Consider the following 26040-nt stretch of genomic DNA (forward strand, 5'->3'; position numbering starts at 1 on the left):
ACTTAACCTGAGGCTTATGATGTAAAGAGATGTAAAAATGCACATATGCATGTATTTTAAAAAAATAATTCTACAGTAGTGTAAGCAAACTGAATTGTGCAGTGAAATATGCGCTCACTGCTGGTCAGAATTCAAAATATTACACAAAAGCTCAGTGTACTGTATTCCACAGCTGTGCAATATGTCTTCTGTGTCCTGTGCACTGGCACCTCCACTGCAACAGCTGTGATGGTGGGACGCAGGCCACTGAGCTAGACCCAATTAACATAATTACTTAACATGCATACACAAATATGCAAACACCTCGTTTGCATACATGAATGTGAATGAGGTCTTTGTTTAAGTGCAGTCATGCTCATGCAGGGAGCAGCCCTGTGTGCCCAGAGCCCTTTAGAGACGTACCCTTCTCTGGGTACACATCCTCAGTGGGGGTAAACCTCACCCCTTTACCTCCATGGACTAGCAGAGAGACAAAGTGACAGAAAGGAAGGAGGAAGAAGGAGAAGACGAGCGAGAGAGAGAGAGAAAGAGAGAGAGGATAAGTACTTAGAGTAACATCTGAACACAAAAAACACAAACAACACACAGTTTGGAGTGGACAAACAGTAGTGGCATAGTGAGCTAGAGAGACAGAGAGAGACAAAGGAGAAGGGAAGACAGAGAGAGAGAAAGAGATAAAGAGATATAGGGAGCGAGAAGTGTAATTTCCGTTCATGTTTTCAAATTTTAAGTAAAAAATTTCCAGAAAGTCTGTAAAAGAAAATACAAATTAAGTTTTCATCTACTACTGTTTTGTGAAAATTCCTGAAGATAACATGAGATCCTGTGATGCGCAGTGTGAGCCAAGCATCCAGTTCACCATGTGCGGCATATACAATGGAGGGATTCACATCTTTATTAGCTCTCGGCAGTTTTGGCAGCCCTCTGTTAGCTCTAAATAGGACACAGAGTGGAGCAGGTAGTGGGCCTTATAATAAGCGTTGATGTCACTGTCCCACTTCACTGTCACCCACCAAATCCCTGCGAACACCACTGGGGCATGTAATGCCAAATACTACATCATCGCTTATTCACAAAATCTATTTCCTTCACATTTTTTAACATTTCTGCTTAAAACATAATACAACTATTCCCCCTCACCCAAGCGTAAAAACTTATTTTACAACATGGAGGCTTTTCTTTATGGCTTTTCCATTTTATTTTATGCACATTTTCAAAATGTACTTACAACCCCAATTCCAATGAAGTTGGGACGTTGTGTAAAACATAAATAAAAACAGAATACGATGAATTGCAAATCCTTTTCAACCTATATTCAATTGAATACACTACAAAGACAAGATATTTAATGTTGTTAAATTTAATTATATTTAATTTAATGTTGTTTTTGCAAATATTCACTCATTTTGAATTTGATGCCTGCAACACGTTCCAAAGAAGTTGGGACAGGGGCATGTTTACCACTGTGTTACATCACCTTTCCTTTTAACAACACTCAATAAGCATTTGGGAACTGAGGACACTAGTTGTTGAAGCTTTGTAGGTGGAATTCCTTCCCATTCTTGCTTGATGTACAACTTCAGTTGCTCAACAGGCCAGTCTAGTACCTGCACTCTTTTTACTATGAAGCCACACTGTTGTAATGCATGCAGAATGTGGCTTGGCATTGTCTTGCTGAAATAAGCAGGGACGTCCCTGAAAAAGACGTTGCTTGAATGGCAGCATATGTTGCTCCAAAACCTGTATGTACCTTTCAGCATTAATGGTGCCTTCACAGATGTGCAAGTTACCCATGCCATGGGCACTAACACACCCCCACACCATCAGAGATGCTGGCTTTTGAACTTTGCGCTGATAACAATCCGGACAGTCTTTTTCCAGTCTTTTGTTGCCCAAGTCCCAACTTCTTTGGAATGTGTTGCAGGCATCAAATTCAAAATGAGTGAATATTTGCAAAAAACAATAAAGTTTATCCATTTGAACATTAAATATCTTGTCTTTGTAGTGTATTGAATTGAATATAGGTTGAAAAGGATTTGCAAATCATCATATTCTGTTTTTATTTATGTTTTACACAACGTCCCAACTTCATTGGAATTGGGGTTGTAAAAAAGGTGCACGGAAAACCCTTTAAATAAAAGGAGAGAGAGAGAAAGAGGGAGAGGGGGAAGAGAAAGAGGAAGAGAAAGGGAGAGAGATAAGGACAAAATTAAAAGGAGAGAGAGACAGAGTGAGAGTGAGAGAGGGGAAGAGGGAGAAAGAGATGGGTAGAGTACACAGACCTATAAAAGAGATAAAAGAGATTAGTGAAGTGTACAAATGCAGACAGAGGGGTGTGGACAGAGATGTACCCTGAGTGTGCTGTGACTGGACGAATTTCCTAATGAGTTTGTCCGTAGCCTGCGTGTAGAGTGAGAGAGCGTAGCGCAGAGACTGCAGGTCTGGGCTTTTCTCCAAAAACGTCTTCTTCAGACCCACCCCGCCAGCGTGGAAGTATTGCTGTTATACACAAAGACACACACATTTTCAGTGCCTTATCTCAGAATGAATTCACAAACATTGTCTAGGGCTGTATGTAACTATCATAGTACTTCTAAACAGTGTGGTACAATAAGTGGTACCATTCAGCATTTGATGAAAAAACAGAAAACGAATGGAAATATATTTATTTTTATTTTGAGTAATGTACAGTAGTTAATGTAATTAATCGTCTCCACAACAACAACAGCAGCAGCAGCAGCAACAACAACAACAACAACAACAACAACAACAACAACAATAATAAATAATTTTATTAATATAGCACTTTTCATGCCAGTGGCAGCTCCAAGTGCTTTACTGACAGGTAATAAAACATAGTTATAGAAGAGAATCAGAAGAAAATGAAAAAGATTAAATTACAAGATAAACACAACAAGACGTAGAGTTTTAACTAAATGGTAACTTAAAGGGATACTTTAGATGCTTCTTAAAAGTGAGCACTGAGCTTGACTGTCTAATAAATGGTGGAGTTAAGTTCCACAGATTAGATGCATAATAACTGAAAGAGGCCTCTCCTTGTTTTCTGTATTTTACAGAGGGTGTCTGTGGAAGGCCACTATCTGTAGATCTTAGATTACGTACCGGAACATAGACAGACAGACACTCTATGATGTAAGCAGGTGCTAGGTTGTTTTGAGCTTTAAAGACTAGTAGCAGAACCTTGAAATCTATCCTGAATGATACAGGCAGCCAGTGCAGTTCTTTCAAAACTGGAGTGATCAGATCTCTCTTTTTTGTTTCTGTTAGGATGCTGCTAATTTTTGTATGAGTTGTAAGGCATGTATAGGTTTCTTAGGAAGTCCAGTGAGAAGAGCAATACAGCAGTCAAGTCTGCTTGTAAAAAACGCATGAACAAGTTTCTCTGCATCGCCCTAAGAGAGAAAAGGCTTAACTTTAGCGATATTTCTTAAATGATAAAAAGCTTTAGTGGCTGTGTTTACATGCAGGATAAAACAGCTCAGAGTCAAAGATCACATCCAGGTTTTGTACTTCAGGTTTGGCGTAAGAAGCTAAAGAACCAGGTTTCTCATAAATCATTTTTCTCTGAGTTTCTGTACCAATTATCAATATTTCTGCTTTTTAATTATTTATTTGTAGACAATTTTGCGACATCCCCTGAGAAATATCTGACATGCAGCTGGTTAGTCTGTCTACAGAGTCTTGATCTTCAGAAGGAATAGAAATGTATAGCTGGGTGTCATCAGCATAGCTATGAAAATGTACACTATGCTTCCTAATGACATCCCCTAGAGGTAGCATGTACAAAGAGAAAAGCAAAGGTCCTAAGACTGAACCTTGAGGGACTCAACAATACAGTTTCCCCACACAGCATGCTATTACAGCTGCAGGTACTTTTGCATGTGTCACTGAAAATGAGGAATTCCCACAGTAGTGGGATCTCATGGATGCACCCATGTTTGCACACTCACAGCGAGGTAGTTTATTAGTGCAGGACCTGCATTGCTCAACATTATTTAACATGTGATTTATAAATGAATCAGTGAATTAAAAAAAAAAGGATATAGTCAAAAGATAACAAAGGCTGTACTTGCACTTGTATGGTGTCTCATCTATTGAATCCAAAGTCGTCTTTGGGCTGACTTCGTTTTTTTCAACAGGCAAATGGTTAAATCCTTGATCACTGCTCACAATACATATGATATTACAGCCCCTGAACATGTTTTGGACTTTCTATACTACATGTGCATTTCATGTGTCATTAATTTTTGCTCACCAATACTACCAATTAAATATCTTTGAAGTAGCTGATGAACTACAACTACCATAAACGCTGGAACATAACCTGCTTCATAATTTAAGACATATTTCTATCATGAATGCACGCATACACAGGGTTCATGTGCAACTGTGATTGTTTTTGTATTTGCACTGGAATCGCTTCTCAGACACTATTGCACTGTACAGCCCTGCAATCATTCAAGCACAGTTTCAGTGCTCAGTGTAGAATCAACTGTGATGTGAACTTGAACGTATGATTGTGTGTGAAGAGAGTTGTATGTGTTCACCTTTATGGTGTCCAGTGCCAACTCAATGACAGCACACTGTTTTGGGGTGAGTGCCTTGGCCTCCTCTCGCACCATGTGCTCCTAAATGCCGAACAGAAAACAAGTCAGTATGATGAGATTTTATTTACATTATTCCAAATGTTTTATAATAAAATGTACATTTAATATACATTCGTTATTAATTAGTGTGATTCAGCTGCACTTATTTTGGAGAAATGATTACATACATTTCTTGGCCACAATAATATTGTTTTATTGTCTATATTCCATTATTTAGCTAAATGTTATTCTCATATGCAGGTGTTCAGTGTATACGACTCATATCAACATAATTGAACCGAACTGCAGTTTCATGATGCACTGAAGATAAAACATATACTAAATATAGGCTTTGCTGGATTTTTATTAAGGATGCATGATACTTCAAACCAATATTTATTCAAAATAAATAGATTTGATAAATAAATAAATAAATTTGAAATAGATTTCAAAACTGAAATATCACCATTTCCTTTATTTTACTGCATCTATAACCCTACAGGAATAATTGTTATATTTCTCTGTAATGCTAATCCAGGTAGGTTTAGTCCCAATGTCTATATTTTATACATACTGATGTATTGCTACCAGCACTGGCAGATATGTACAGGACAAACACTGAACATTGGCATGAGCCCACAATTTCCATATTGGTGCATCCCCAATGTTTATTATTTGGGTATATGACTTAGCATGTTTACCTTCAGCTTGGAGAGCTGGCCCAACTCTTTAGCAGCATTAAAGATGAGCTGCGTGCCCTGAAAATAGAGGAATCAGCTATTAAAAATGCTGGTCAGAGGAATGATAGTGGAAAAGTGTTTAGCATATGAAAATCATAATGCATACACTCAGACACTCAAAAGGAACTCCATGAGCAATGCAGCTTCAAACACTTACACACTCAAACTCACACAGCCCACTCTCTCTCTCCTCCCACAGAGCTTGACCTAACACTAACTCTAGACTGCATTAGATCAGAAACCCATCTCCTCTTGTAGCGCTGAAAGACAGGAAGCAACAAGAGCTTTTTTCCGGCCTCTCTGCCCACCGTATCATATTTATGCTCCCATTCTTGTAATGGTGCAATTCGATCTCTCAGCTGCCAGAGCTTTTTACCAGAAGAGACCATGTGGGTTCAGCATGCTGGCGGACACTCAGGATTACAGCTGCTTGGGCAGCAGGTTTTCAATCTCCATGTTTTGTGCGCATGTATGTGTAGGTGTATCACAGAAGGAGTGAAAGTAGAGAGCTGAGTCTTTCTCAGTATTCTGCATCTGCTGAAGGCCCACTGAGAACTTGCTGATGGGCTGGATCATGCTGACATACAGCACCTGCTAATCCATCATCATCAAACATTACATACACAAAGGAACTCTTGTGCATCAAGATGTAATTTAATGATAAAACACAAGTGCGTGTGTTTGACAGTGTGTTAGGAGAGGAACCCTCACCGTTTGGTCTGTAAGTTGGGGAAGAACGATGGTTTTCTCCATGGTGTTCATAACCAGCTTCCACAGCTCTTTGAGGACACGCTTCAGAACTGTCTTCTCACAGATTTTAGCAAACAATGTCAGACTGAGAGAGAGAGAGAGAGGGCAAGAGGCAGAGAGGTAGATAAAGAGGGGCAGAGAGTGAATTTACACTTACAGTTTGACAGAAACAAACAACAAACTATTTCTTAAGCTATTATTTTAAAAGTCTACAGATCTGGATAGTCCAGATATACGGATGATAATTTTTATGTACTATTTGACTTTAATTATCTAATTACATCATTTGTTACTTATGCAATAAATTACATCTACATTCTGTATCAATAATTTTGAGCCCTACTGGTGACATCTAAATTAAATAAAAATGATGTATGACCACGCCTTATTAATATGTGAAAACGAGATCCAAATGCGTGACAATGACTTAGTAAGCTGTGGAAATGAGATAATTGTGGCCATGACTCAGTAAGGCAAGTGAAAAATCACACCTTACAAAGTCATGGCCATGCATTAGGATCTCATTCCTACTCCTTACTAAGGTGTGGTCAAGCATTAGGATCTCATTCTCATGCCTTACTAAGTTGTGGCCATGCATTAGGATCTCGTTCACGTACTTTACTAAGTCGTGGCAATGCATTAGGATCTCATTCCCATGCCTTACTAAGTTGTGGCCACACATTAGGATCTTGGTCCCACGCTTCACTAAGTTGTGGCCACGCATTTTTATTTATACAGGATGTCACCAGCAGGGCTCCATAAAAAATGAAAACGATCGTAATACTTTTTCTTTACACTAAAATCATAACAAAATATTTCCTGTTCTACTAAGAGAACAGGCAAATGTAGCATTCATAGGAAGGATCTGCGTTTTTGACAAAAAGTCTTTGCTTGTTTCAATTAGGTACGATGTATCAATCATTTTTTGAATGAATAATCGAAATGTAAAAAGCCGTATCAAGATATGTGGCAGGAGAAACCTAGAACAGTTAAAGCCTGTAGACGTGATCACTGGTTTATGTGGGTGTGTACTTTCTCACTTGCTGTCAAGGAAATCCATGATGGGCTGCAGGACGTTGTCGGCATCCTGTGTGAGGCTGCCGTTGCCGTTAGCAGGAACGTTTGCCCCCTTCACCTGGCTCAGGATATCCCCCATCTGCCTTACACTCACTTCAATGTGGGGCTGGAAACTGTAGCACACACACACACGGACACACAGACGTACCCACTATGGCGAGAGGACTCACAGTTAACTGAAGTGCTCTGGATGTGTGAGGTCAAGGATGTGGGTACAAACTGATGTATGCAAATCAGGCAATTCTAGCCTGAGCAATTTCTCATTGTATAAAACAAACATGGATGATTCTGTATGGAATTTTTTTAGTAAACAAAGATGTATTTTTCATTAAAGCAACAGTTTCACAAAAATTCTAACTTACACAATGTCCCCCTTTCCCTATGTTTGAAGTGCTTTATTTTTGCACAGCAGCAATGAGGCTAATGTAGCTAATAGAAGCTTATATCTCAGTAATTAGCACTGTACAAACAGCATGCCTTAATCATCACATGTTTACTGGACAAAAATGTGTCAAAAAATTATAAAAAGTACATTAATAGCAGTAGCAGCAATCCTGAAGCTTTCATTTTGGGTGTACATTTGTATATAATTTACAGACAGTATGTTCTACAATGTCAGAAGCCATGCATGCAGGTCTATTTGAAATTACTTGAAATTAGAATTCAGTGCAGGCTGAGTATGTAGTCTGAACCGGATTAATTGATAGGGCACAACTTTCCATAACTTGTTAGCTATACTCGACTGAAGTTCCAGTGCAAACCTAAAGAAGCAAACATCAAAGACACCAAAGAGGTCTTGGGTGACCATCTAGATTTGCCATTTGATTTTTTTACCTGAAATGCTGCTTTAATTACTCTTAGGGTTTCAAACTGTTCAGGAAAACCAAACCAAACATTCACTGCATGGTTTAGTGCTTTGCTGGTCTGTCACAACTGATACAGAAGAGCTTTTTATTTAGTTGATGAGTTGACTACAGCGCACAAAGAAATTCTCAGCATGCCATTACATCAATGTAGGGCTGCCGTTATTATTTATATCAGTAAATCTAATCTTACTTCTAAATTTAGTATGATTTTTTTCAATAAAAAAAGCCAAACAACTTAACAAAGCAACAAGTCAACAACAAGACAGTTTCTTACTGTTAAATGGCCCTCATTTTTTTCAGTCAAGTAATTGTGACAGTCCTATATGAATCACATTTGTTAAAACTAAGCGTCTCTTAAGTCAGGCCTCCAATAAACGATTTAAAGCCCACTATTAACCACGATTTGCACCTTCTGACAAGCGTTCACAAATGGAAGCAATTTTCCAGGTCGTATCTCAGGCATGGATGATCTGATGATCTAGCTCCAGAGTAATCGGAGGCCTTCCAATATTTTCGAATGTTTAATTTTTCTTCTTGTGTGTGCATAAAAGAACAAACAGGTCTGGTTCCAGCTTTGTTTGAATCATGTAATAACATGTAGATTTGGACTCTTTTGAGGCTAAAATGCTTTATGTGTGCAATACCCTCATCTTGCCAACAAAACATCAGGAAACTCTGCCAAAGACTGATGTTAAGTGGGTGATGCTGTCTGTTTTTGAAATCTGTTAAGAATCTAACAGTTGTGAAGTGCACACTAAGCTTTACAGCAGGACCCACCTGACTGCAAAGATCCTGCTGAGGTCATCCATCACGTTATTGAGTTTGACCTGCAGCTCCTTCAGGAAGTCACTGGCCTCCACGTTTAGCTGTGAAAAAGGCACACACAGATGGCATCATGGCCATTGCCAAAATAGCATTGAAATGCAAAGCACATCACTCCCAGGAAGCAACAGCACATTAGCAACGGTAAATCTCTTCAGCATGTCAGCCACAGATTCCCGTCAGTGTACTAAATATTCAGGCTTTGCTGACTTTCCAGGAATTTGAAGCAGAAACAGCCAGTTAGCCAAGAGAGGTTAAAACAGAACGAGGTACCATGCATTTGTTTGCTCTCCACCGAATGAATAATTGGCCAATATACATTCACAATATCAGTAAGTTACAAGTTATTGCGAGAGTGCTTTTGAATATTCATTATTTGTCTAAGTGCATGTGTCATCCATCAAATGCAGTTCATTATTCAGTCAACATTGTAAGCATGCAGAGAATTAATTCTCAGGAGAAGATTAGGATATCAGTCATAAATGGAGTAATACACAGTAAATGTTTTGATCTGCTGTGAAATTAATGTGCCATCCCATGGAGGGGCCTGATAGGCATTAAATGGTGTGTCATGCAATAATTACTATGCGGCAAGTGTCAGTGGGTAACAGGTGGACCAGAGGCTTTGCTGCGGAGGAGGGAATGACTAAGAGGTTTTGGAAGAGGCAGACTGAGAAGGAGTTTTACTGTAGGGTGACTCAGGAAAGAGGGCAGGATGGATAGACGAGAGAGGGAGAGACTGGTAAATGACAGAAAGATTTAAGTGCTCAACAGGGAGCTGGAGTGATGGCGTATTATGGAGGGAAGTGAAAGATAAATCAACAACTAGCACAGGAGGCAGTCCCCACTCCAAGTGCACTAGTGGAGCTGAGATATGAAACTTCTATAGAAACAGCTTCTCTTGCAAAGGAAACTGAGGACTAATAAGAAGACATTTAAACAGTCCCACATTTTTCAAACTAATCTGTATCTGCTGCATCTGTAGGGTACAATAAACCACCATGAGCAATAGGTTCAACATGTTTTCCTGGACCTGAACAGAACAGAAAAGCTATGCATTCAAAACACATCTGTAATAGAATCTTTTGGGGCAGTTAGTGAATTCTATCTCTAAACAATTATTTTATGAAATCTTCAGTCAAAAATATACAAATTAAGCTGTAAATCTGTTTAAGTTGTTATTTCAGAGATAGGACTAGAATTTCAGAAGGAAAAAAAAATATATGAATTTGTTACCAAATTAAACACACAACACACAATTTTAACATCATGCAAATACTCTTAATATTTTACACTATGTTCCCTGGGACTTCAAAATAACACTGTTTACAATGAAGCAGCCATAGGTACACACTTAAAAATATAGTTCTTCAAGGGTTCTTAATCCTTTTTGAAAACGGTTCTACATAGAATGGCTCTTTTATTGTTATGATGCCAATCTTGTAACAATAAAAGAAACCTTTTGGGTGCTATCTAGAACCATCTGTAACACATTCATGCACATTTTCCATCGATCTGAAGAAAATCTTCATGATCCACAGGGTTCTTTGAGTGTTCATGGTTCTATAAAGAACAATTTTATTTACTAAAGAACCCTTGAAGAACCATCCTTTTTAAACATACAGTATTCACTCACCCCTTAATTGATTCAGGATGTACCATGGATGAAAAATAAATAACTTCACTAGAAAAAACTTCACTATTTTCAATGAAATAATTCATTTTAGTTGATAGTTGATATGTGAAATGGAGGGAAAAAAAGAATGCCACTGTATAAACAGAATTTACAACTGTTAAAAGCTGTCACCATGATTGGACACAGCACACTGTTAGGAGATCCAGTGCATCATGATCATTTGTCACATTAGCCAATCCACAGTGCAGGAAAATGCTGGTCCAGGACCCTAGGGAAAACGCCCTTGGCCAATCAAGTGGCCGTTGCTAGGTTAACCTTTTTGTGCCTGTGCAAAGTGAAAGTTGATTAGGATTGGGAATCTCAGTTTAGTGCTACATGAGGATTCAAAATTTCACATGCGGATTACATAAGAATTGTGAGTTCTAGATGAGGACTATATGAAGATTTGGACTACTATATGAGAACTACATGAGGTTTTGGAATACTGTGCACGCACTCACATCTTTGCCTCCCATGGCCTCGAACATCTTCTCCAACTGCACTCTCAGCTGTTGGATGTTATTAATGATGATGCAAGGCTGATTATAAGAAAACAGAGGAAATTTATGATTAAACTCACCTATTAAAACATAATTAAAACATACACACAAGCACACTCCAACCCTGAGGCACACAGAGGAACACAAAATCACTATCTACTTCAAGCAGTAAATTCATGCTGTGTCCTGCTGAAAATTATCAGAGTACTTAAACACACACTGATAAGACCAAATTCCCAGCAGCCTATGCACCACAGTGGGCTGGAAATCAATTAGAGTTTCACTTAGCTGTGTGAGCTGAACAGGATGTGTGTGTGTGTGCATGTCTACTGGGGCCAATTCCTCTCAGACCATGCTGACTACATTCAGCTAATTACTCCATCCCCACTCAATTAAACACACAGATACCTTTTCCAGACTAATCAAACATCATAAAAGCTGTTTCACTCTTTTCAAAGTAAAGAGAAAGAAAAAAAAACAGAGAAAAGCATGACAAAACACATACATACACACAGACACACACACACATGCAAACACACAAAACCCACATACCACTTTCTCCTTATTACAGTGGCTGGGGAAGTCCTTGGCAATGATATCAGCATAAGACAGAAGTACAGTTCCGATAGTCTGAAAGGGGAGAGAAAACAAGAGTAAGAGATATGTTAAAGGAGGATTTGACTGGTTTAAAAAAAAACCTGTATAATTTAATGATTGAGAGGTAAACAATTTCATTCCAATTGATTTTGATGCAAAATTCTGAATAATAGGGAATTTCTGGTTTCTTTAAAGTGATGGTGATAGGAATCAGGGCTTGCCATGTCTACAACTCAACAATAGCCATTTTGTTTACTATGTAAGATGACTAGTGAACCTATATGTGTCATGTGGGTTTTAATATGTAATGCTGAAAATGGTAAAATATTGGTAAAACTGAAAAATGTATTTTAATTGGGTGCTATTTTGCCTAACAACTAATGAATGAATGCACTTATAAATGTAAGTTTTAAAGTTATTTTCTCAAAATGAACATAAAACAATGTTTCAGGCTCCAGGCAACATATTCTTAACTTCTGTCAATTAGCCTTTAGAGCCATTAAACACAACAGACATAAGCTTCCTATCATCACCACTGTGAACAATTCTGACTCCACAACAGAGCATTTTCATTCTGAATGACTGTTTACATATTAATAATTGAATTATTATTCTCCTTTTAAGTGTAAAGTTCAGTGAAATTAATTAAACAAATCACAATTCATCAATTAATTAAAATGTCGATAACTGTGGTTTCCTTAGCCAAGCCATGAAGTACAAAAGAAGGTCTGAAATTTTGAACCAGACCTGAATATAGACTGCTAATATTGTGTCCCAGTCTAACTACAGAAACACTGCCTAATTTTGTACCCGAACTTGAGTGCAGCCCAACAAAATTCTGTTGAGTATGATTTGAGGCCAGCACAAATTTCAGTACTAGTTCACTCAAAATTACTGACCATGATGTTTAACAGCATGATATGCACCTGGAAACAGAAATTAGGGAAAAATGCTGGAGTAGCACTTTCCTTTCTGTTTACACCCAACTGCATTCTGGACAAATTATGTCTCTGTATAGTGGTAGACCGACAAACTTATGTCCAAATGTTACTGTAAGCTAGAACAATTCTGTCCCAAATTGCCCACAGCCTGATAAGATTTGGTCTAAACCTGACTGTAGCCCAATAAAATTCTGTCCAATTCTGACTGTAGGCCAACACAATGCCTCACCCAAATGTAGCATGACAAAACTTGGCGTAAACCCAACAGTAGGCTGTATGCTGTAGCTCAATAAAGCATAAAGCAGCACCTTTGCAAATCTCTTCATGTAATTGCCAACAATTTGAGGGTCAGGGCACTCCAACTTCCGAATAATTTCAAAGCTCTGATTGAGTTGAGAGAAAACATCCACTACAGAGCAAGAGAACAGGGCATGCTCTGACGTCTGCTGGAACTGCAGAGAGAAGAGAGAGAGAGAGAGAGAGAGAGAGAGAGAGAGAGAGAGAGAGAGAGAGAGAGAGTGATGTGAAGAAACATTGAGTAGAAGGACCTAGAACAGGAGACCTTAAAGGAATCATAAAACTGCTTGGATCAATAGAAAGAAATTATTTGACAAATTAATAACATCTTTAAAACTTTGATATATTTTGACCATTTGGCAAAGATTCATAAGTATTGTGAACAGGACTTTAGAGTCAGATCTATTGCCAGACACATGTGGCTCTAAGGGCAAACACTTATTTCTTGTTACATGTGAAAAATTTCAGCATATGATATATTGTAACAACTAGGTTAATTATTATAATTAATTATAATCAATATAATCCATATAGAGTCATTATAATATCAAAGTAATGAACATCAGATCATGCATAAATATAAACAATAACCTGTTAAATAAATAGAGGTGTGATATTTACCCCATCCTTTGCATCCCTCACCAGGGCACCATGCAGGAAATCCTTAGATACTTCTTCATTTTCATCCAACCAGAGAATCACAAAAGGCTCAAACCACCTATTAGAGACAGTCAATTGTCACTAAATTATATTATTATTGTAATTACTGCAACCATGGTCATGTCAAAGTATACAGCTTGAAGTTTTCTAAAGAAATAGTACAAAAGGACAGAAATTGCTGCTCTGTAGTGTATAGTAATGTAACAAGATGCATTAGAAGCAATTTGCTAAATGATTTTAACTGGGATTGCAAAATAAATCATATTTGAGTTTCTGCAATAAACACACCATTAAGGGCTGTGATGAGAGAGTGGGATCGAATTATTTCTGTGCTGGGCTTGAAGCCTGCTCTCCCAAGTCAGTTACAAAAGACACACATTCACAGCTCAAAAACAACCCTATCCCTATTAGCCTGTAAAAATGCTCCAAACATGATCACCACTCTCACTCTCAGTGCTTTGTGTAAATGCACAGAATGTATGGTAAAATATAGGAAGCAACAATCTATGTCATCATAAATTAGTTTTTTAAGATATTAAATATGTATTAGATACTTTGTAGATACTTAATTTATTCGAGTTACATTCAACTACATATTTACTAAATTGACCACAATTGTCTTTAACTCTAAACCTGGCTCTAATCCTAATCCTAACCTTAACCTCAACCCAAAACCTAAACCCAACCCTGGTCCTAGACCTAATCCTGGTCCAAGTCCTAACGCTTAACCCAATCATTTAGAAGCAATTGAGTTTCAGTTTAATTTGTTAACAATTTGAACATCTGTAGATAATTTATAAGGGTCTATAGTGGGCTATAAATCTATTCAGGGAATCTTGTTTTTAGACTGAAGCTCCTCAAACTCATTCATGTTTCACGGGCTACAAATTCTGCACAAGGCGGTGCTGAACATCAGTGACTGTGTCCTTGTTCATTGCACAAAAAGTGCTTGTAGTTCTGATGTAAGTAGATTTTAATATTTCATTATTTTTTATTCGCTCAATGGTGCTTTTGTAATTTTGTATTTTTTGCATTTTCTTAAAGGAGAGTTATATTTCTTTTTACACAGCAAAAAAAGTCTCTACTTGCGGCACATCCAGTCAGGCAGAGTCAGGCACGCTATCTTAACAATTATTTATCGCTTCTCATATCGTTGCAAGTTATATTGAACATTGCTAGTTATTTCCATATTGTACAGCCCTAATTAATAACTGTGTCCACAGAAGTACATGGGACTATGATTTGTAGTACTTTCTGTAGATATTATATTCTAGTTGGGCTAGTGTATCTAGTGTATGTGAATGTGTATCTATCAATCTAACCTACTAAAAAACTAACAATCAAACTAACAAACATCCATCCATCCATCTATCCATCTATCCATCCATCCATCCATCCATCCATCAACAAAACACTGTACATCTTCCTGTAGGGTTCACCATTCTAACAGGGAGTACTTCAGTATGCAGAGAAGATTTAGAGTATTTCAGAAGGATTTGACAGTACTTACGCCGGGTACTCTGGCACACGGTCTTGGAAGCAGGGCAGCTCCTTGCAGTATTCATTGTATAGCCACTTGACTTTGAAGTGAAGGTTCATGTAATCTGCACTCTTACACAGCCGGTGCTTTTCATGCTCTAAAACAGACAACATCAGTCCATCAGGACAGATTGCACTTAAAGCAGCGACATGCTCAGGAAAAGCGTAGCAATAAAGAAAGCACAGATGGAGAGGAATCCGCAGGGGCAGCAGCACCTGCAACTTTACCAGCAGGACTGAAAGGCTTACAACTGATTTGGCCATAAAGTATGATCTATGCCTTATATATTTCACAACTCATTAGTCTGTTACTACACAGTTTGTTGACCACTCTTTATTTGGTACCTCAGTGGAAAGGGACCACCACTGGACTACCACTGACCAGATATTATTTGGGTGGTGGACAGCAGTGATATTAACAATTTGGTATGTTGGACTGGCACAAGTGTGTCAGGCAACGCAGCATTGCTGGGGTTTTACACATGTGTACTAACGGCCACTTGAAACACCAACCTTTGTTGATACTCTTGTTGACATACAGTTAGACACTATAGCTTATTGTTTTCCACGTATAATCTGCATTAGTCATCTTCTAGCCAGCCTCATCCTCAGTGCATACTGCATATTCATAAATAATGTCTAAAGCAGTGACTACAGCAGTCCTCACCTTCCATGGCATACTTCATGTCCTGAGCGAACATGTTCCACATTACCTCAGCACTAATTTTCCCCACATTCAGCTCCTGAGGGAACCTGTAAAAAAGGGGTAATGCGTAGTGTAGTCTGTTAATGTTTTCTCAAAAACAAAACAACAAATACAAATAGCTACTGTGTGTCTCCTATCAAGTCTAATATTAAGGATTTAGTGATAGTGAATAAAGTGATAGTGATTTAGTGATAGTGAATAAAGAAATCTGAAATCAATTACAACATACATTTTACACAAACCTCTGATTATACGCAAACACTCACTGGTTAAGACAAGGTGTGTAGGAGTTCTTGTCCTCTTCTATAATGGAAACAATAAGGGTAATGAGTTTGGACCAGAAGTCTAGGTTTTTGACGCTTGGGCCCTGCTCCTCTGGAGGGACACTTTTAGACTGGAAATGCACGCACACACACACACACACACACACACACACACACACACACACACACACACACACACACACACACACACACACACACACACACACACACACACAGATTGAACATCTGATACAGTTCAGGTAATAAATAAAAAAAAAACTTATTTTACTTATTTGGTATTAAGTTTTAGCATTTTGCTATCTTGAGAGGAGATGAGAAGAGAAGAGAAAAAGATGACAAAAGAAAAGAAAGAAGAGGAAGATGAGAAAATGAGAAGACAAGAAAAAGAGAAAATGAAAAGAGATCAAAAGGAGAGTAGAGAAGAGAAGAAAAAGAAATGAGAAAAGAAGAGAAAAAGAAAATGAAAAGAAAAAATAAAATGACAAGAGAAAAAGAAAATGAGAAGACATCAAAAGAAGAGAAACAGAGAAGAGAAAGCAAGAAGAGAAGAGAAAAAGAAAATGAGAAGAGAAAAAGAGAAAATGAGAAGAGAAAGAGCACAGAAGAAAAGAGAAAGCGATAAGAGATAAAAAAGGAGCAGAGAAGAGAAAGCAAGAAGAGAGAAGATAACAGAAGAGAAAAGAAGAGAAAGAGAAAATGAGAAGAGGAAGAGAGAAAACAAAAAGAGAAGAGATGAAGAGAAGAAAAGAGAAGAGAAACATTGCAGCTGTTCATAACTGCCATGCCAGCCCAATGATCAATATTTTATTTTCTTAAAAAAAATGTCCATCAGAGGCTCCCTGTTCTCTGCCTGCTGCTGCTGAATAAAAAAGTCGCCTGTGGTGGAATCACCATGACAACTTGAGCATGAAAGTGGTGAAAAACTGCTGTGTAGCCTTGGGCCGGAGGTGAATGGCTCGACTCATGAGACTCTAAAACTCTGCATCAAACACCTGCACACTCCTGAATCAGTGTAAAACCAATCAGCTCTGGAGCAATTCAAAAACATTCCTGCCACTTACACCTGCGCAAACACATGCCTGCATGAAACAAATCTCAGCTACTGCTACTAATTAACGCTCAGCAGGAGGAGAGGAAATCAGTCCCTTACATAATTCTCTGCATCAAATAACTCTTGAGTATTTCTACAAACAGCTCTGCATTAAATAAGTCAACAATTAAAATGTATTATATAAGCAACAAAGCAAGACAAGAAAACAATAGAGAATAAGCACTCCTGCTGAACTATTAATATCTCATAACCTAATGACATGTCCCAGAAAGCTTTGAACACTAGCAAATACAATTTAAAACATAAATAAACATAGAAGGCATATAATATTTAGACTAATGACTCATGAAAGTTTAGAAAATGTTTCCTTAATAGTAGAAGGTACATAAAAGGAACTCATACTTTCAGTTATTATTGCCTCAAATGGGAATCGAACTGATTTTTTTTTCAAAAGTTCTGCCTAAATAAATGTTTAAAATGTAAAGAAAAAGTCATTGAGAGGGGTCTGATGTGAAATGCTCCATTCTAGAGAAACTTCAAAGTCAGGATTGTTAAATAAATGGTTTCACCCAGCAACTCTGAGCAGTCACCCTAATGGGTATTACGCACATGAACACATGCAAACATAGTCTCGCACACTAACCGGGTCAGTCTGATATTCTCGGCTGTAGAGCTCATGGCAGTTGTTGAAGATGTATTCATACGTAGAGTTCAGACAGGCCTTCACGCAATCTTTAACCACCTGACTCGCACGAGGAGGACTCTGCAGCTCCTGGACCTGCACACACAAACACACAGATGTTAAGACATACATTATCAGATGCTAAGTTAGGAATGTTCCTTGCTTGCCTTATGAAGTTACCCAGAGAACAATTTTAAGGCTCAAATATCTGTGCTTATGTGTTGTTCACTGTAACACAAACCTTCATCCTGAAGAAGGTGATGCTGGTGAGAAGATCCACAGTAGACTTCAGATCCTGCAGCCTCTCAGGACTACTGGCAGGGAAATTATTCTGCAATACACACACACATACACAGAAGAAAGCACCCTTATGAGGAGTAGCTATGGTATCCCAGGTGGTTGCTATGGTGTTACTAAGGTATCCAAGGAGGTTGATAACGGTGTTACTAGGCAGTTGCTAGATGATTGCCATTTTATCCCAGGAAGATGCTAAGGTTGCTAAGGGTGGTTGCCATGGTGTCTTATGTGGTTGCTAGCATGTAGTTCAGTAGTTCATGTTATTACAGGTGGTTTCTAGAGTGTTGCTATGTGACTGCTATGTTATTGAAGATGGATACTAGGATGTTGTTAGGTGATTGTTATGATATCTCTGGTGGTGTGTATTGAATCAGTACCCTGTACATGGAAAGGTCAATCCTCAGGGAGTTGTGCAGTTGATCCAGCAGCTTCACAAACCTCTCTTTCTGCAGGACACACCAACATACAATAAGAACAAGCTAACAAACAACCCCAGATAATGACACTGAACCTTTATGTACTGTATATAGTAGAATTTAAAGCCTGAACTAATGTATAAAATACAGAATAAAAAAGCTGTGATTCCTATACTTTACCCAGATGTAAAGAGTCACAAAAATGAATATGACCACACATTTCCATTATTTAAATATGGTAAAATCAGCATGTTTGTTACCCCAACATGAATGTCAACGTGTCTTCAGTTTGTAAGTCAAATAAATGTCTTAGTCTCTCATACCAACTATAGATATGTTGACATTAACAAACAGTTACATTTTATGTTGAGGTGATGCAACCATTTATATTTTGAATGCATTTATTTCTTTCTAACAGTTGCAATAATGAAATACAGTGGAAAATAAAGCTATTTGATGAGTTACATGAGTTCTAAAGTTTACTCGATTATGATGATATAAAAGTAATGTACCCCAAAGTTGGATGCAGCGAAACGGTCAGAGGCAGACACGTTGTTGGAGGACTGGGTGGTGTGAGCATAGTAAGCATTGATGTTGGCGAGGAGGGTGCTCATCACGGCTGGAACGCCAGGACACATGTACTTCGAAGACAAACATGCAAAGTGCCTGCAAACATGTACAGAGCACTCTGGCTGAGCCTTTTAATAAAAAGACGTAATCCAGCAGTACAGTTGGAGTCATAAGTTAACATACACCTTAGTTACATTCATCTAAACTCAGCTTTTCACAATTCCTGACATTTAATCCCAGTACACATTCCTTTTATTAGGTCAGTTATGATTACTACTTTATTTTAAGAATGTGAAATGTCAAAGTAATACTAGAGACCATTTATTTCACCTTTTATTACTTTCATCACATTCTCAGTGGCTCAGAGGTTTACATACATGTGGTAAGTATTTGTTAGAATTGCCTTTAAAATGTTTAACTTGGGACATTTTAGCCCATTCCTCCTGACAGACCTGGTTTAACTGAGTCAGGTTTGTAGGGCTCCTTGCTCACACACACTGTTTCAGTTCTGCAAATAAATTTTCTATGAGATTGAGCTCAGTGTTGAACTCCATTACCTTCACTTTGTTGTCCTTAAGCCATTTTGCCACAACTTTGGAGGTATGCTTGAGGTCATTGTACATTTAGAAGACCCATTTGCACCCAAGTTTTAACTTCCTGGCTGATGTCTTGGGATGTTGCTTTCTGCACATAATTTTCCTCATAATGCCATCTATTTTGTGAAGTGCTCCAGTCCCTCCTGCTGCAAAGCACAACTTGATGCTGCCACCCTCATGCTTCACAGGTGGGATGGTGCTCCTTGTCATTAGAGCCAAACAGTTCCATTTTTGTTTGATGAGACCAGAGGACATTTCTCCAAATAATAAGATGTTTGTCCTCATGTCCATTTACAAACTGCAATCTGTTTTTTTATGGCCATTTTGGGGCAGTTGCTTCTTTTTTACTGAGGGCTTTCAGATCATGTCAAAATAAAGCATGTTTTATTGTTGATAGAAATACTTTTGTACCTCCAGCCTCCTCACAAGGTTGTTTGTTGTTGTTCTTCACACCAAAGTCCTGTACATTCATCTAGGAGACAGACTGTGTCTCCTTTCTGAACAGTGTGATGGCTGCATGGTTTCATGGTGTTTAAACTTGAATGTTATCATTTGAACAGATGAACATGGTACCTTCAGGTGCTTGCTCCCAGTGATGTACCAGACTTGTGGAGGTCCACAATTCAATAAACAATAACTTAAACATATTATTATTATTATTATTATTATTATTCAAAAGATTCTAAAATCTTAGTACAGTTTGAGAAATATTCATTTAAATATTTAATATTCATTTTATATTTTTGGTGCAACTTGCAAGACACAGTAAGGCCTGATGAATGTATTCATGCATGACACTATTCTCTCTGTTCACTGAAATGGTTTATAGGAAACAGCTACAACCCTGTCAGGTTTGTTCAAAATAATCTTTTTTCATGAACCATTGTATAATGAAAAGGACGAAAAGAAGGCAGAGGAAAACACAAGAGATATCTGTATTATGATTATATGATCAGGAAAACATTGTAACACCACAACAACCCCCCCAATTATTAATTTTCATTTTTTTACATCTCCCTCAATTGCTTACGTCATAGCCTGGTAGATGGACTCCACTCCGTATCTCATGGCAAACTCATCCACAATCTCCTGTGCCGTCTCCTCGAAGTAAACCTTCCAGGCATCGTCTCCTTTAGCGTCTGGAATCTTCACCACACCGCTATTCTGCTCTTCAGTGGTGTAATGGAACAGGTGCTGGAGATAGCAACACTGCCAATAAGACCCTCAAGAAACCCTCCATCAACACTAGGACAGATTTTTAAAAAATCTAATTCTCACAGTCTCCCTTACCTCAAGTTTAGTCGATCATTCAAGACATATTGACATCTTTAGTTATCCACTGAATGTAGCTAACAAGTAATGGAAGCTTACACCCCACGAGACAGAGCTATGCAAACTGCATGCCTATCACAAACCTGCCTCAAACAACAGTGCTGTCTCAAATAGACTTGAATCAGATTTATAAAACTTGACAGCTGCAGTGAAAAGTGAGACAAAGTAAGTAAGTCCGATTTATAAAGTCACTGTGGTGGTGATTAGCACACCGGTGCTGCTTTATTTTTACCTGTGTAAAAATCCACATAAAGCCATATATATTAAAGACCCACACCAAGTGAATCTCCGATTGACTGCCAAAGTGATAACGTGAAAGAAACAAAGGAAACGAAAAGTCTTTGACACAAAGCTACAGATTTAGAGGAGCGAAGTGCCGGCAAAGTTCTTTATGCTAAAAAAACATTATCAGGAAACGTTCTTGATACTAGAAAAAAAACAATATATAAAAACACATATACATTATACATCTTAAAATTTGACTTTAAATTGTAGGTATTACCTTTCAGCAAGCAAGAGTTTATTTCTCATTGATAAGATTTCAAGCCCTTTTCCCATTCATTATAACTGCAGTAGCAATTTTTACTAACATGAATAAAAATTTTAACATGTATTTTTTTCCACATCAGAACTTAGATTGATTTTCTGAAGCTCTAATTATTGTTTCAGCCTTTGTTTCTTATTTTTCTTGTTCTAAGGAATTCAGTTTAAAAATTTAATTCCACTAATATAAATTGAATTTAGTTTTTATTTTTAAGAAATGACTTTTTACTAACATTTATGTCATTTTCACATGTGTAAATTGAATTTCTTTGTAAAATCTTGCAAGTAAGTCATTCTGAAAATGTAATTGGAATCTCAACATGTCAAATGACTTTTCACTAATTTGGATTACAAGCCAAACCCACTTTCCACACACAAGAGGGTGATTTGCGAAAGAGTGAGTTACCATTTAAATCTGCCAATCTGAGATTCTCCTCTGCACTTCTACAACGGCTATTAGAAGGTTTGCCATGGCGCTCCATCCAAATAGATCAAAGCATGTCTTTTAAACATATTGCTTAATCAGCTGACTGTGTGTATGTGTGATTTGCGTGTACTTGCATGTGTGACCAAACTTGGAAATACTGTTGAAAATATCATTTAATCCACAATGGCTACTTACCAGGGAAAATTGCCAGTAGTTGTTCTGGAGTTATTTTTTGTGCTTCTGTTACTGAATAATGAATTTAGCCTTATACTTTCAGTGCAAAACTAAAGAAGCAAATTTTGGACATCAAACATGTCTTAATTGTTTGACTACATTCTGGGATAAGGGGGAAATTGTTAGAAGTGTTAGATATATTTGAACAGAAATCAGACTCAGAAATGCTAAACCAGTGTTTAAAAACAGTGTGATGTTAGCAGAACGCTTCGCTGGCTGACTCATAGAGTGTGACCTTTAGCTGACCTCATGCAGGCAGGTGTACTGGACATGGTATGGGGCCACAGTCTCCTCTCCTTTGATCTCCACGCTGATACGCATGCGGATGGCTCCAGATACAGCTGACTTATCAGTGCGCTTGTCTTTGTGAAGAGAGGGAGAGAGAAAAAAAGAGAAAGAAAGACAGGTCATCACTTAATTCGACCTCTTTCTATTCTTAGATCTCCCTTTTCTGCCCTATCTTTAGTCTTCATCTGCATAATTAAACTCACACACACACACATGCACTGCTCACCCAGGTTGTACCACACATCCATCTCTCCACTGAGGGTTCGGACCTCGATGATGGTCTGGCCGAGGAAGTCATCAGACTCTCGTTTGAACCTCTGCTTCACACGAGACTTAATGTCATCATCCTCATCCCACACTCTGACCTTTATACGATCTGACGAGTTATGGCACTCACTGCCAACAAGGAGACAATCTTAGCATTAGATTACACATGTATATGATTGATCTCTATTTTATAACATTTTTCATTGTGCTAAACTGAACACTTTGCAGTTTGAGCGCTCTGTCCCGACAGTATATAAATGCAGCAATACAAACTTTAGCCCATAGAAGTCTCAGTTACCTCGAGAATCAGCAAAGTAATTCATAATTTTATATTATTTAATTATTTCTCTCTCGTGTGTGCAAGTGGAGAAATTCTGATATCACAGTTGTGAATTTGACATTTTTGCCATTTTTTGACATCAAACCAATGGGTTCAGACTCAAATCTGCTGATTATTATTTTTATTAAGGGTCAGGAAATCATGGGAAGTGTTTTTCCAGAATATCTTGTCTTCTGTTTGGGCCTTCAGGCTTCTGAATGGCTGGTCTATGATTCCTCTGTGCTAGTCGCCTTTCTCCTCTTTTACCTTTGACTCTTTCAAGCATAATGGTCTTATCCAATGATTTCATTCTCATCAGAACCAAAAATAAGATGGTTTCACTTTGGTTATCTGGGCCTTGAGTAAAAGGTGAGGCTTGCTTTCGTTGGGGAATCCATTCATTTGCTTCCTCTGCTGTCCAGTGTACTCTTACAAGTCTTTGAAAATATCAAAAAACACCAGCCTCGCTTCTTTATTGTCTACCCTTCACACCCATAAAGAACCACAGAGAAGACAACAGCCTGGACAATTCTGATCTTTGTTTGTAGAGATCTTTTCAAGCTCCTTCATCCCTGGTTTCCCAAACACTAAACTGTGTTATATTTCTTCAGTGTATAAACCTCTGAGTAGGCAAAAGCTGTCAATTTCCAAAACCATTTCCACGTCTTCTCCATTAATGTTGTCACGCCTCAGGCGGACTCGGATATCATCTTGAACTCCATCTCCCAGACAGCATCAGGAGATCACATGACTGGGGACGAGCACCCATGTCACTACCAACGCTCGCAGTCTCCTGATTACTGATCATACGCACCTGTACAGGTTAACCTACTGAGACACTATTTAAGACTAGTTCAAAGTAGGCTTCGGTGCAAGGTATTGCTTCTGTTTCTCAAGAATGTACTGAGCGATTTCTTCATCTTCTATGATCTCCTGTTATGACCCTGTTCTATCGTTGTTACCGACTTAGTCTTTTGAATGTACCCTTTTGTACTTTCACTGGCGGTTTTGGTTTTCTCGTGTTTGAACTTGGAACTGGTTTTGTAGCTTCTGGAAGAAGGTAGCTTCTTCCGCGTTCGTCTCCCTCCGGTCCAGCGTTACAAATGTAAATCAATCAGAAATGTGGTCACATAACTAATGATTTAATTTTCAATGTAATTACACATAATTAGTATAGCAACTTAACAATAACTCTAGACATGTTAAGGACTGTTTTTAATTATCCTTGTGCACTGATAACAATACATGGACATCAGTCTTCACTGCTGTGGTCTGACAGCTGGACTTTTTTTCTCTCACTTCATTGTCACTGTCATTGTCTACTCTCTATTGTCCTGTGATTCATAGTTGCATACTTCATACTATATTATTTAACAGTGGTCACCAATCCTCTTAGAGATATACTTTCATGCAGAGCTTAGTTTTTTTCCTAATAAGCTGCCACCCCCCCCCAATACTTAACACTGATGCAGCCAATCAGGGACTTGGGAAGAGGTTCATAAGCTGAAGCAGGTCTGGTAGATTGTGTTTGTAACTAGACTGTGCAGGGGGGGGCAGATATTTATGACCAGGGCTGGTGACCACTGTTGTATTGTATAGTTTAAGTTGCAGTGTTTTGTATAACTTATTATCTGTATTGTCTGCTTGTACTGTTGCTGCTGTGTTAAATGCAGCACTGTGTCCTAGAGAAACAAAATTTTGTTCATTTTGTTCATAAGATACATATGGAATGATCATAAAACTGGCTTTAAATACTGAACCTAAATGGCTATTCCTAATGACACAGGCAGTGCTAAGTGAGCTATAAGTCATACAAATGAAGGGGATTGCTCACAAGTGGAAACTCTCATCCCAGATGGGGTTCAGGTTGCCGTAGATGGTCTTAGTCCTCTTCTTGGTCTTTCCCACCTGTACTGTTACGTAGGGGTCACTGGAGCCAGTCTTATCCTTTGCTTGTAGCCCTTGGGCACAGACCACTGAGGGAGAGGCGCAAACACACACACACACACACACACACACACACACACACACACACACACACACATTCCATTCAATCTTCAATTAATTTACTTTGGTCTATGAATTAATTCATATATAGCAAACACAAAAAAATCACCTTCACTTCTATTGTTTATGCGGTATATTTAATACTTAACTAGGAGTAATAAAAGGGTCACATACAATCTGAAAAGTGATCAGACAACTTGCTGCTTAGTTGTGTCTTGATCCGTGTCATAATAGATGACCAGAAAATTCAATTGTGCAGAGAAAAAAAAACTGTGCAGAAAAACTGATCAACAGATCAAGATTGTTTCATTGTGCTAAGTACTTGCCAAGAGAAGACTGCAACACACATAAACAGAACTATAGCTCAAAACCCAGTCTATTTATCCTCCACTAATGCTGTAATTTAATCTAATTCCATAGGACTCATAGTGTTCATAAATAGGCTTTTATGACAATATGTCTGTTCTAATAAGTTTGATCAGAAACACTAACCCGTGATGCTGATCTTGGCTGACCATTTGGAGGTTCCATCAAGCACGCTCTGCTTGATCTGCTTCATCTGAGTGGCGTGGGTCGCCTTGACCACACCAAAAACTTCTTGGATTAGCTCAAAGATCTCTGGTTTGTTGCGCTCGCGGATCTTCATACGGTCCTTCAGGACCATGATAATATTCTGAGTGCGATCCTCTGCGCCGTGCTTAGAACTCTTCTCAGCAGCTCCTGAAATGCAGATAACAGAGATCCAGAACATCTGGTATGCTCAAATAAACTAGGGCAAGTAAACTTAAACCATATTGGGCCAGATTTACAGTTTTTGTACATTAAAATTTAGTCATCTGGCCAATTACTGAATAGCAAAGCAGTCAACTCTCATCCTCTGTACCAGGAAAACATCTGTGATTGAGCTATGTGTAGTCCACATATATTAGTAAATTAGATCCCAGCTAATG

The 26040-nt window shown here is 38.2% G+C and overlaps 1 protein-coding gene across 2 annotated transcripts in view; it reads right to left on the minus strand.

Moving 5' to 3' along the window:
* The window catches only part of LOC108427160 (protein unc-13 homolog A), an 84675-nt gene that overhangs the window by 5702 nt on the left and 52933 nt on the right, over positions 1-26040 (minus strand). Inside the window, exons 17-39 of one of the 2 annotated variants that reach the window (XM_017697119.2) lie at positions 25583-25810; positions 24918-25059; positions 22724-22893; positions 22456-22571; positions 20704-20867; positions 19020-19173; positions 18469-18537; positions 18036-18125; positions 17756-17890; positions 16044-16171; positions 15739-15824; positions 15043-15169; positions 13494-13590; positions 12884-13027; positions 11590-11667; positions 10999-11076; positions 8818-8906; positions 7138-7287; positions 6059-6182; positions 5309-5365; positions 4569-4649; positions 2352-2499; positions 403-459 (exon numbers count right to left, since the gene is read on the minus strand). In XM_017697119.2, coding sequence (XP_017552608.1) covers positions 403-459; positions 2352-2499; positions 4569-4649; positions 5309-5365; positions 6059-6182; positions 7138-7287; positions 8818-8906; positions 10999-11076; positions 11590-11667; positions 12884-13027; positions 13494-13590; positions 15043-15169; positions 15739-15824; positions 16044-16171; positions 17756-17890; positions 18036-18125; positions 18469-18537; positions 19020-19173; positions 20704-20867; positions 22456-22571; positions 22724-22893; positions 24918-25059; positions 25583-25810 — 2712 coding nt within the window. The remainder of the gene's footprint in view (positions 1-402; positions 460-2351; positions 2500-4568; positions 4650-5308; positions 5366-6058; positions 6183-7137; positions 7288-8817; positions 8907-10998; positions 11077-11589; positions 11668-12883; positions 13028-13493; positions 13591-15042; positions 15170-15738; positions 15825-16043; positions 16172-17755; positions 17891-18035; positions 18126-18468; positions 18538-19019; positions 19174-20703; positions 20868-22455; positions 22572-22723; positions 22894-24917; positions 25060-25582; positions 25811-26040) is intronic. The other variant, XM_017697120.2, reaches the window with a different exon arrangement.

The sequence above is a fragment of the Pygocentrus nattereri genome, chromosome 19 (assembly GCF_015220715.1).
Source record: "Pygocentrus nattereri isolate fPygNat1 chromosome 19, fPygNat1.pri, whole genome shotgun sequence".
NCBI classification, from domain to species: Eukaryota; Metazoa; Chordata; class Actinopteri; order Characiformes; family Serrasalmidae; genus Pygocentrus; species Pygocentrus nattereri.